The 13,211-nt window shown below is 34.3% G+C and overlaps 1 protein-coding gene across 5 annotated transcripts in view; it reads right to left on the bottom strand.

Annotated features, from left to right (window-relative positions):
• The window catches only part of si:ch211-269e2.1 (cohesin subunit SA-2), a 29,644-nt gene continuing 16,433 nt past the window's right edge, over window positions 1–13,211 (bottom strand). For all 5 annotated transcript variants that reach the window (XM_051119294.1, XM_051119296.1, XM_051119297.1 and 2 more), the window contains 9 exons: window positions 12,778–12,870; window positions 10,613–10,790; window positions 8,537–8,676; window positions 4,466–4,567; window positions 3,042–3,196; window positions 2,577–2,705; window positions 2,029–2,234; window positions 732–789; window positions 1–649 (listed from right to left, as the gene is read on the bottom strand). In XM_051119294.1, the coding sequence (XP_050975251.1) occupies window positions 523–649; window positions 732–789; window positions 2,029–2,234; window positions 2,577–2,705; window positions 3,042–3,196; window positions 4,466–4,567; window positions 8,537–8,676; window positions 10,613–10,790; window positions 12,778–12,870 (1,188 nt within the window). In that variant the 3' untranslated portion in view covers window positions 1–522. The remainder of the gene's footprint in view (window positions 650–731; window positions 790–2,028; window positions 2,235–2,576; window positions 2,706–3,041; window positions 3,197–4,465; window positions 4,568–8,536; window positions 8,677–10,612; window positions 10,791–12,777; window positions 12,871–13,211) is intronic.

Genomic DNA, 13,211 nt, shown 5'->3' with positions numbered 1-13,211 from the left:
TGCAGGTTCTTATTGCTGTTTATTAAACTTAACATATCCTGTGTTTTAATTTTACAAGTAGAACATAAACAGCTGTGCCCAAAAAAAAAAACACAGCTGCGTCTCTTTAATTTACAACACATGTAGCTTATTTGAATACCTGAATAAAAACCACACTACTATGAACAAAATGGGTATTTGTGGTTTAAACATACACAGGGCAGCCAATATGAAACAAAAATTGAAGGTCCAAATTTGCTACAATTAGCTATGAGTGTTTTTAAACATCAAGATTTGAAAGTGCATTATTCTGTCTTTTTAAGCCCACACAGGCTGTGCAAAACTTTCAGCAATATCAATGCACCATGAATTTACATTCTTTACAAATATTTCAGCACCGCCTTATTATGAATGTGATCGTGATTATTTTTAAATGGCACAGTTTTTATATATAGGACATTGTGTAGTGCAAATGTTGTCCTTTACCAACACAAGACAGTGAATACAAAAACAGATCAATGATGACAGACGTGAACTACAACATTAGTCGTCGATATCTACAGTATCCACATCAACTTCATCAATGCTCCTTGGACCTTTAGCAGACACGATACTGTTGGTCAGCTGCTCTCTGCTCAGTGGGGCTTGTTGGACTTTCGAGTCTTCAAAACTTCACATGGAGGAAAAATACAATAGTATGTTACTCAAATGACTGACTTTTCACAGTCAGTAAGAGTGTTTATTGACCTCACCTTTTCAGAAGCTTGTTCCCTTTTGGGTCTGAAGAGGGGGAAAGAAACCTTTGGTCACCTGTAAAATAAAAACAGATGAATTATAATCAAACCTAAAATTATGAAATACATAATTCTTAGCAACACCATTAACGTCCTGGACATAGCCCAATATGTTTGTGAATATATTTTATGATATATTTACTAATGAGCAAATACTCCTATATTGTTATTTTGACCAGCTGACATGTATAATTGTATATTTTTTTAATTATATATGTATACATTGTTAATTTTGTACTAATTGTTTTAATAATTTATATTATTATGAATAAATGTAATTTTAGTTACACTATCAGAAAAAGTTAACATTTTTACATTAACAATGTAATCAATGTTCTATTTATTAAAGCCAAGCATGAATGTCATCAAGTTAGTATTTTTAAGCAATTACGTTTATTCCAAAATAATAATGAAAGGCAGTAACAATTTAATCAATATATTTTGTTTGTGAACTTATATTGTGCTATTCTCTTTGATAGTTAATTTTTAACTTTTTTTTTTTTTTTTTTAATTTTTGGGATCATCAGTCAAATCTCAAACTTGAAAGCTCGACAAAATATTGGTCACAGACAGATTTACTTTAAATTTCACCAAGCTGATCACTCACTAAAACCTCCCACAGATCATGTTTTCATCCCAATATGCCTCCAATATTTTGAGGAGGCACTGCCTCCCTTGCCTCCATAGAGGAAACGTACGTATACAGTACAGTATAAATATGTGCCCCTGGACCACAAAACCAGTCGTAAGTAGCACGGGTTTGTTTGTAGCAATTGCAAACAATACACCGTATAGGTCAAATTTTTCTGTTATGCCAAAAATCATTAGGATATTAAATAAAGATGAGGTTCCATGAAGATATGTTGTACATTTCCTACCTTAAATATATCAAAACTTAATTTTTGATTAGTATTACATGAGAACTTCATTTGGACAACTTTTCTCAAAATTTAGATTTTTTTAGAGACAAAGACAAATATTGTCCTATTCCAACAAACCATACATCAATGGAAAGCTTAATTATTCAGTTTTCAGATTAAATATAAATCTTAATTTAAAAAAACTGACCCTTATGACTGGTTTTGTGGTCCAGCCATGGTCACATATTATACATAATACAGTAAAGTATTATAAATGAATAAAACATTTTAATTATAAAACTCATATCAATATTAACCTAAAACCTTGATTTTGAAATAGTTCATGACCATGTTATTTGTCAACAACTCAGATGTGACCCACTTAGCATTCATACCTTCAGAGTTGAGTTGTTTGACAGAGGGTGATCTGGAGCGGTTGGTGATAGAGGGCTGTTTGTTGGTATCGGAGCTGATGAAGGAGACGGCATCTTCTCCCTCGGCCGTGCCCATCAGAGACGCTCTGTAGTAAATCAGCGGCATCCAGCATTCCTCTCTGTTGTTGATGACCTGCTCACCAGCAAACTTCTGCAAATAACTGTAGCTGAGGAAGATACAACCGGTTAAAAAAAATGTTAAGATCCAAGAAAGTAACATGTCAAGTGTGCAGAATTAATTTTGTTTTAGCTTTAAAGGGATAGTTCACTCAAAAATGAAAATTCTGTCATTAATTACTCACCCTCATGTCATTCCAAACCATGTCATCCCAAATGTCCTTACTACATTTCTGGGCCTGGGAACATTTCAGTTGCATTTGCTGTCTATTCAGGGTCAAAAAAAGGTTCGTCCCAAAGATAAACGAAGGTCTTACGAGTTTGGAATGACATGAGGGAGAGTAATTAATGACAGAATTTTCATTTTTGGTTGAACTAGCTCTTTAACTTACATAGTCTTCTTGTCCGGTTTGAGCAGTTTGCTTGAGAATTCGCTGAGGATGGTGAGGTATGAGATGTACGGTGGAGAGTGTTTCTCAGACTGCTGAACGAACCCTTTGAAAACAAATTCAATTCCGTCCCTGCACAGAGAAACCCACTTATTCATTCACACTCTTAAGAGGACATTTCCTTTTAAGACCTGAATATTTCTTCTCCTATCCATCTATATTTGAATCCTAATATAAGTTCAGAATTACAGCTGGCAAAATGAATTTCTCAGCCCTAAAATAACCAAAGACAGGACTCTTCTGTACTGGCTAAATGAAGCGGTGCAGCATCTTCACGTAACTATTTTTATTTGTGGACAGACATAGCAATCAGTCGGTTTTAGCTGTGTCACTATGCCAGACATCTGTCGTGAACTCGCTGACACTGAGTCAGCACAGCGGTAGAGTCTGCAGGGTGTACTGTGGTACCTGTGAATCATGGCCAGGGACTCGCGGGATTTGATCTGGTCCCATCCGAAGGTGAGCGAGAAACGTCTGGCCAGCTCCTTGATGCTGCTGTAAGTCTGAACTCTGGAGCTGCATGTGTTTCCTCTGTCCTGCTCCTGTTTCAGCCTCAGATACAGCTAAACACACACAGAAAATGTATATGAGTCCATGCGCATGAGACAGCTTACAGAAAATCTGCCTATTTCATCACTATTTCAATACTAGTGATAGTTCATGAGTCCCTTGTTTGCCCTAAACAGTTAAACTGCCCGCTTTTCTTCAGAAAAATCCTTCAGGTCCCACAAATTCTTTGGTTTTTCAGCATTTTTGTGTATTTGAACCCTTTCCAATAAAGATTGTATGAGTTTGAGATTCATCTTTTTACACTGAGGACAACTGAGGGACTCATATGCAACTATTACAGAAGGTTCAAACGCTCACTGATGCTTCAGAAGTTAACACGATGTAATAAGAGCGAGGGGGTGAAAACTTTTGAACAGAATGAAGATGTGTACATTTTTCTTATTTTGCCTAAATATCATATTTTTTTCATTTAGTGCTGCCCTTCAGACACTATAGAAGATACTTACATGTTTCCCAGAAGACAAAATAAGTTAAATTTACCCTGATCTTCAAAAAGTTTTCACCCCACGCGTCTTGCAATGCATTGTGTTTTCTTCTGGAGCATCAGTGAGCGTTTGAACCTTCTGTAATAGTGTCATATGAGTCCCTCAGTTGTCCTTAGTGTGAAAAGATGGATCTCAAAATCAAACAGTCATTGCTGGAAAGGGTTCAAATACACAAAAATGCTGAAAATCCAAAAAAACTGGGACCTGAAGGATTTTTCTAAAGAACAGCGGGCAGTTTAACTGCTCAGGACAAACAAGGGACTCATGAACAACTATCACTAAACAAAAAAATACAGCTGTGGATCATTCAGGTAACAACACAGTATTAAGAATCAAGTGTATGTAAACTTTTGAACCGGGTCATTTTTACAAATTCAACTATTATTTTCTCTTGTGGACTTCATGTAATCGTCTTTTATGTGAAATATCTTATTCATGCATTTTGCATGATCCTTCTTATTTTGTTAAAACAATTAACATTTTGCAGATTCTGCAAGGTGTATGTTAACTTTTGACTTCAACTGTATATATCGGGTTTTCTTTCTCAGATCTACCATTAAGCTATACAAGGAGTGAAAGAGCTTCTAGAACATTCCACACTAAGCATGATGGGATGGCGGGAGGGTGGATTCACTGTGTCTCTGAGGTGTCGACAGCTGCAGGGGCCCATCAGAGAGCAGAGAGCACAGGGGCCTGGGACAACCGGCTGAGCAGATGTGCCACACAGAGGCACGTCACATGAGAGAGAGGGCTGGTGAAGGACTGCAGCCTCCATACCTGCTGAAGGCACTGCACCAGCGTGCGTGCGCTTTCGATCTTGTCCATCTGCCGTGTCCTGTTCAGGGTCTCTTTGATGATGTCGCCGAAGTCATTGTAGTACTGCAGGGGAGATACAACAGCAGTGAGCGATACAGCCTGTGAAGAACGCTCAATGTGGCTCCAAGTCTGCCATATGGCTGCACGCCTAGGAATGCAAGCCTGTGGCATACTGAAAGCACATTACCCATAAGTCTGTCTGGCCCGCCGGATAAGACTCTGGAAAGTGTAGACTATTAGTCATCAGAGGTTTAAGATTTTTTTTAACTTCTAATATGGTGGCATTCATGCTCAAACATAAAATGCAACACATATATCATGCCGTGCATCGTACTCCACTTCATTATTAGAGGGATATTCAGGGTCAAAATTAATTTGTGATGGCAATTATCACATTTAATTATTTATACTAGTCCCTCAAAAGAAAAAGTGACCGTAAAAGATTAGTGCTGGGCAGCAATTAATCGCATCCAAAATGAACGTTTATGTATACATATGTGTGTGTACTGTGTATATTTATTACGTGTATATTTAAATACACACGCATACATGTATACATTTAAGAAAACTATGTTGTTTATATATTAAATATATTTAGATACAAGTTTTATGAATATATATACATGTAAATATTTTCAAAATACATACTGTATGTGCTAGTCTTTATATATATATACATAATAAATATACACAGTACACACACATATATTATGTACACAAAAACTTTTATTTTGGATGCGATCAATAGCGATTAATCATTGCCCAGCACTGTAAAAGATATTTAGTTGTCCAAATGATCTTGCTGAAGATCATCTCCTCCCTGATTTTAGGGGTTTAGTTCAATATGCACTACCATTCATAACTTGTAGGTAGGTAAGATTTTTTAATTTTTTGTAAAAGACGTCTCTTATGCTCACCAAGGCTGCATTTATTTATTTATTTATTATCAAAAGTACATTAAAAACACTAATATTGTACAATATTATTACAATTAAAAATAACTTTTTTCTATTTTAATATATTTTACAATGTAATTTTTTCAAAAAATTAATTTTCAAAGCTGAAATGTCACATTTTTCAAAATTCTAAAGAATACTATTTCTTTAAAATATATTTTTGTAACAATATAAACATACAACTATCACTTCTATTTAATGCATCCTTCTATTCCAAAAAAAAAAAAAACAACCAAACAAAAAATCTTAGTTTTGAATTAAAGGCATATGGAACATATTTACCTTGCATTATTAATGAGCAAATAATACCAGAATATTTAATTTTTTTAATATTTCATATTTAAAGATATTACAAAATAAACTCATATTAAAGTATCATTAAATGTATGTTTTAAAAAATATTGTACTGTCAATTACTATTTTATTTTATTCTTTTTTTGAAGAAAGTGTGGAGTTTGCTCCATGTAAACGGTGCTTTAAAGATAGGTAAATAATATATTTAATGATGACAGCCTGTGTCAAATTAAAGCTTGAGCTGTATATTTTACACACAATATTTCTGTGTAGATATAAGAAAAGTGTTACATTATATACATTATATATTATAGGGGGTTTCTCTCAGAAAGTAAAATTTCCGACACATATTTCTGTTATTTAAAGGGGACATCGGATGCCCATTTTCCACAAGTTGGTATGATTCTTTAGGGTCTTCATGAAACGCCTGTAACATGCTTTGGATAAAATTCCTCAATGGTTGTGTAAAACAACATTTTTACCTTGTCAAAACCAGTTCTGTTCACAGCGACCTGTGTCGGTGCATGTCTCTTTAAATGCTAATGAGCCCCTCTCTTCCATTTTTTTGTGTATGCGGTGGCGCATTACCTTCAAAAACAAAACTAATCCACTGCGTCCTCAGTGGCTTTATGTCGGGAGAAAATGAAGACTCACCTTTACTTTTACATCCAAATACAAAACACATGCATTGCTTACGAGACTGTTGTCGCTACAGCTGCTTGTGCGCAGAAAATGGCGCACAGCGTACAACTGGCCGAGGGTAAAAAATTACAATACGGGACAGTCTGTCAGCAGTCATGGGCGGGGCTTGAGCAGTATGACATCATACTGCTCAGAAAATCAAACGGCTTTAAAAATTAAGACTGTTTAGGTTTTTTGGGGATTAAAAAGGAGTGAGTGTATTTTTATCATTGTAGCATGGTTGTATCCACACACTGATAAGACTCATTTATAAAGTGAATTTTACATCCGATGTCCCTTTTAAAACACACACCGAGTGGCTTTTGAGACTTAGCCAGTTAAAGGGTCTGCATTAACCACCCTCAGCCACTGACCCACCTATTGCTAAACAACAGCCTTCATTTATTACTGCTTATTTGCTTTACTACATATTCTACTACATATTCACTCTAGGTGGTTGTGAAATATTCCAGTGTTATACGATTTAGAAAAGTGACCATTTGTTACCAGGAGGAAGCTGTTCAAATGAGGGGTTTGCGGCACTTGCCAGCTTAACGTCATTTGCCTCAACTTTAAAAGCTGTCGTTCAGAATGATGGGATTCAGAGTGAGCATGTGTGTGTGTGTGGTTTTCTCTTCGAAAGGCCTCATCAGAAAGAATGTTGCTAAGAGAATGTTGGCGGCTCTGTGCTGGCCGAGCCAAGCGGGCATTCCAAACATGTCAGCGTGCCAAACACACAAATACACAAACACACAAAGCACTGTAAATCCCACTTATCGTAAATTCCAACCCTAGAAGCTCCGGTTAAGAAAAGATGAGCCAAATGAACAGACCACCTCCATCTAATATGCTAAATACATTTTTATTTTTTATTTTTTCTATTACTTATATATATTTCCTATAACATTAATATTTTATATTTGTATTATATATGTATTTTCTATTATTATACACTAATAATATCAGTCAAAAGTTTTTGAACAGTAAGATTTTTAATGTTTTTTAAAGAAGTCTCTTCTGCGCACCAAGCCTGCATTTTTTTGATCCAAAGTACAGCAAAAACTTAAAAATATTTTTATAATTTAAAATAACAAATTTCTATTTGAATATATTTTAAAATTTAATTTATTCCTGTGTTTTTAAAGCTGAATTTTTAGCATCATTACTCCAGTCACATGATCCTTCAGAAATCACTGTGATATTCTGATTTGCTGCTAAAAAAAACATTTATTATTATTATTATTATTATTATTATTACTATTATTATTATTATTATGTTGAAAGCAGCAGAGGGGAATTTTTTCAGGTTTCTTTGATGAATAGAAAGAAGAACAGCATTTATCTGAAATAGAAATCTTTGTAAGATTATAAATGTCTTTGTCATCACTTTTGATCAACGTAAAGCATCCTTGCTAAATAAAAGTATTAATTTGTATAATTTCTTTCCATATATATATATACATACACACTAACTCCAAGCTTTTGAATGGTATAGTGTACAATATTATAAAAGCTTTTTATTTCAGATAAATGCTGATCTTTGGATCTTTTTATTCATCAAAGAATCCTGAAAAATGTACTCAACCGTATTAAATATTGATATTAATAATTAATAAAAAATGTTTCTTGAACAGCAAATCAGCATATTAGAATGATTTCTGAAGGATCATGTGATCTGAAGACTGGAGTAATGATGCTGAAAATGTAGCTTTGATCACAGGAATAAAATACATTTTTAAATATATTCAAATAGAAAGCAGTTATTCCAAACAGTAAAAATATTTCACAATATTACTGCTTTTGCTGTATTTTGCATCAAATAAATGCAGACTTGGTGAGCAGAAGAGACTTCTTTAAAAAACATTAAAAATCTTACTGTTCAAAAACTTTTGACTGGTAGTGTATGTGTTATATTTTTTAACATTTGCTGTGAACATCGTAATTTCCTGTTGAAAATGCATGTTGGGGTGCTATTCCGCCTACGGTGCTTATCTGCAGAACTTATACTGAGGAACAAAGTACAGAATAAGCATAAAATTATCTCTGAAACAGATCAGAATGAAAGAGACAGGAAACCTGCATGATGAGTGAAGTGTCATACCTTCACATACTGCTTAAAAACCTCAGCAGCCATGCTCATCTCTAGTACACTGTGCACTATGAGCTTGCAGTACGCCGCCAGAAGATTTCTCCGCCGGTGCAAGTCTTCCAGCCGTCCGTCTCCAGACTCACTCTCACTGACTGCCCAGACAGACACAGAGAGAGAGAGACAGCTTGAAACAGAGGGGCTGAGATTCAATAAGAGAGCGGTATAATTATGATACTCAAATCTTATAAATGAAATGCTTTCCTGAGGTGAGCTAAAGTTAACAACATTTTCTGCTCTGGAAACAGAATGTGTCTGTCGTCGTCCTGCCTGGTCCTGAAGCCATCACTTAATAGAGAGGTTTCATAACAGCATTAGTGACGTGAAGAAAATCCAATAACTAAATTGCTTTTTATTACATGTTACCAGCAAAAGCTTATATTGCATTTTTCAAGAGGTAAGGAATTTGTGCCAGCACGAATCGACAACCCTCTGAAATATTTATAGAACTGATACGATTTGCTTTAGTCACACTTCATTTCTAATCAAATACCCCAAAATCTGATGTTATCTCACACGCTGCTTGTGTTTGTCTTAAAGTAACACAAAGGCCAAAAACAACATAAAAACTAGTTTAGAAGAGTTGATATTGATTTTTTTAGTGTATGTAGTCATTTTGTATATGCCTACCAAAGCTTCTTGGCTTTCATGTGGGCTTCTAAATATAATTCCACAGGGCTCTGTGTTGATCTAATTACCTGTTCATTTACAAGTGCAACTTCTGTAAGATCTTATGTAATGATATCATAAGGGATTATTATCATAATGCATTATCTGTTAGACTTGCACTCCTTGATTCAATAGCATGTTTGATAGGTCAGTGAGAAGGTGGCGGTGCAATTAGATTAACTAACCACAAACAAATCCTGTGTTCTGTTACAATGCTTTCCACTAATAGAAGGAGAATGAGGCTGATTGGGTTTCTTTATGTGATTGTTTTGTGCTTAACACAGGCAGATGTAGAGGCAGACTGCCATCTGCTGGTGAAATTGAGACTATTCTTTTCTATCAGGACACCTTTGTATTGTATACATCACAATTGCAGTTTAAAAAGTACTGCATGGCCAAAAAGCAATTCTTAATTCCATATGGAATTCTTTTTAGAATATAGGTAAAATGTAATTTATTCCTGTCATGCAAAGCTGAATTTTCAGCATCATTACTCCAGTCTTCAGCATCACATGATCCTTAAGAAATCATTCTAATATGCTGAATTGGTGCTCAAGAATACATTATATATGTATATATACACATAGTATACATACACACACATATATATAGAAAGATTATAGCTTTAAAAAAAAAAAAAAAAACTATTTACCTCTGAGATAGGAATTATGTAGCTGTTTTTCCTTGCATATTTCTGACAAACAGCACATGTCACTGTGTCACTCAGAGCATCATATATAGAATGAGACAACCTCTGTCTCTCAGGGAAACTGCGTCTGTCACAAAAGCATCAAGAGCCGTTGTGATTTTGTTCCTCATGTTTTCGTCTCTGTGGTTTAATTGGGCCCAGGGGAGGGGGAGCCCACACCCACACATAAAAAGTTTGTCCCGGGCCCTGTGAATTTTAGTGGCAGAATTTTATGATACCCTTAGGTATTCCAGATAATCTTGTAATGGCAAATTTTCCACGAAAAAAAAAGGTTTAAAAAAAAAAAAAAAATCACATCAGATGTTTTCTTTAGTAGATGGTTTAAAAACTACGAACTGCTCATCAAGATATTTGGCACATTTGGCACTTAGAGAGTGTTAATGTTGGGACCTCCCTTAAAACCATCCTCTTCGCACATCCCATGTTAAGTGCGTCATTGAGTTCCAGCAACATCTAAGTTTTTTGTTTGCATTTTTTCCAAAGAAACCTCAGTTAAACCTCAAAACCATGCAAAAAATATCTAAAAGGCAACAAATCTCTAAATAATTTATCTAACACTGGCTCTGTTGAGGCAGTCCACATCTCAGCCCACAGTAGAGCACAGGCCAGACAAGAACCCTTAAGATTTTCTGTAAATGAAAAGAGAAGAGAACCTTTACTACTGTGGGAGTCCTGCTCAGGGCTGGTGAAGACATGTTCCACGACAAAGGATAGAAGAGCTTTCTGGAGTTTGGGATCAGGGGTGTACAGCAATGGAGTGCCTGCAGACGAATCCCACATCTGAAGCCGGTAATTATGAGCTATGAGAACATCACTCAGACACATGAAGGCCTTTGTGAAAAACAACATAAAACAGACAGTGCCTGATCAACAGATGTTATATAAAGTAAACAATTTAACACAAATTATTATGTAAAATCTACTATAATTTTAATTAATCTCCAAAAGAGTGTATCAATGTACTAAATAATTGTGTTATAAATAATAGTGTTTCTATTATTTCATAAATATAAACACATTAAGTGTTATTAATTATATAAAAATTCTAAAATAAAAAAATCAAGCACTTGTGGCGGAAGATGCTTAAAAAAAAACAAAAAAACAAAGAGATGCAGTGCAACAGCTAAAGTTTTTTTTTTTATTATTAAACTTGCTACAAAAATTTCATGTTTGTGAATTATTTCAGGGCTGTTTTGTCATTAATTGATTAATTAATAGACAATTCATTGATGTAATTAATTAACTTTATTAAAATCTAATTATACCTCTCTCCAGAAGAGTGTATCCGTGTACTAAATTATTTTCTGATTCCGTTATATCAACAATATAAAATATGTTAAGTGTAATTAATTATATAAAAAAAATACTAAAATAAACAATTAATCAAGCACTCATGGCAGAAAATGCTAAAAAAATGCAACAGCTAAATGTTTTTTTTTTTATTAAAACTCAAAAATGTAATGTTTGTGAATTATTTCAGGGCTGTTTTGTCATTCATTGACTGATTAATTTATTCAATTCATTAATGTAATTAATTAACTTTAATTAATCACATAATTACATCTCTCTCCAAAAAAAAGTGTATGAATGTACTAAATTATTTTGTGTTTCCATTTTATCACAAATATAAAATATGTTAAGTGTAATTAATTATATAAAAAACACTAAAATAAACAATTAATCAAGCACTCATGGCAAACGATGCTAAATAAAACAAAAAGATGCAATGCAACAGCTGAAGGTCTTAGGTGTTTTTTTGTTTTTATTTAAAATAAGTGTTTTACTTGTCTGCTACAATAATGTAATGTTTTATTTTTTTATTTTAGGCTGTTTTGTCATAAATTGATTGATTAATTGACATAATTCATTGATGTAATTAATTAACTTTAGTAAAATCTATTTAGATCTCTCTCCAAAAGAGTGTGTTAATGTACTAAATTATTTACTGTTTCCATTATATCACAAATGTAAAATATGTTAAGCGTAATTAATTCTATAAAAAATACAAAAATTGAAACTTTACTCATCTGCTACAATAATGTAATGTCTGTGAATTATTTTGTGGCTGTTTTGTCATTAATTGATTGGTTAATTGACATAATTTGTTGATGTAATTAACTTTATTAAAATCCAACTATATCTTTCTCCAAAAGAGTATATCAATGTACTAAAATATTTAGTGTTTCCATTATATTACAAATATAAAACATGTCAAGTGCAATTAATTATATAAAAAAACACTCAAATAATTAATCAAGCACTCATGGCGGAAAAGGCAAAAAAAAAAAAAGATGCAATGCAACAGCCAAATGTCTTTTTTTGTTGAGATTAAAACTCAGTGCTTTACTCATCTGCTACAATAATTTCATGTTTATAAATTATTTTTAATTTTGGGGCATTGATTGACTGACTGATAATTAACTGATGTAATTAATTAACTTTATGAAAATTACAGCCCTAAAAACATATGAACTCACTTCACTGAAAACATGGACAATCAAAGCCGTCTTGAAATAAACACAGATTGTCTGGAACTTCCATTTGTTTTAGTTTCAATTAGTGTGTTTTTCTGCTGTCAGACTGCCCTGGCATGGAGTGAGGATTCATTAAAACACAACGCAGGTGCCAAGGGCACTCAGTGAGAAATTAAAGTCAAAACAAACAGGATTCAAACAATGCCAGCGCATCGGCCCACTGGCACACATGCTACAGCTTAACGCACAGACAATACGCTCTGATGTGCTTGGAATAATCCACTTTGAAGAAAGGGCTGAATCGAGTGCTATGCTGTGAACAGAGAGAGAAACGTGATGCTCACTTGCTCTCGTACAAGCTGCTCAGCGTGCGAGAGACAGCGGTGACATTTCTCACAGAAGGCACGTAGCTGGCTTCTCTGCTGGAGGGCGGACTCCTGAAACCACACACAAACACTCACATCCATAACGATGACAATTCGACTTTCGATTTATACTGCATTTGTAGTTGTAGCATTTTGCTCATTTTATTTAATTAGCATGCATGCATATGAACATACTAATTGAAAAAGTGCACAAAGCTTTGACATTTTAGGGAAAGACCATGAATTTTGTGCACCATAAATAATTACGCAAAATAACAGAAACGGAAAGACGACTGCAGCAAGGCTCTAACTGATGTAGACTGATGAAAGGATTGTTGTGAGCAGTGCCGCCAGTCTCTTGTGTAAAATATTCTTTCATAATTACGTGCACGTGGAGCTCAAGGGTGGACGTG

The sequence above is a fragment of the Labeo rohita genome, chromosome 9 (genome assembly GCF_022985175.1).
Source record: "Labeo rohita strain BAU-BD-2019 chromosome 9, IGBB_LRoh.1.0, whole genome shotgun sequence".
Lineage (NCBI taxonomy): Eukaryota > Metazoa > Chordata > Actinopteri > Cypriniformes > Cyprinidae > Labeo > Labeo rohita.
Note: the sequence above shows the minus strand (reverse complement) of the source record. Positions and strands in the feature narration are given on the sequence as shown.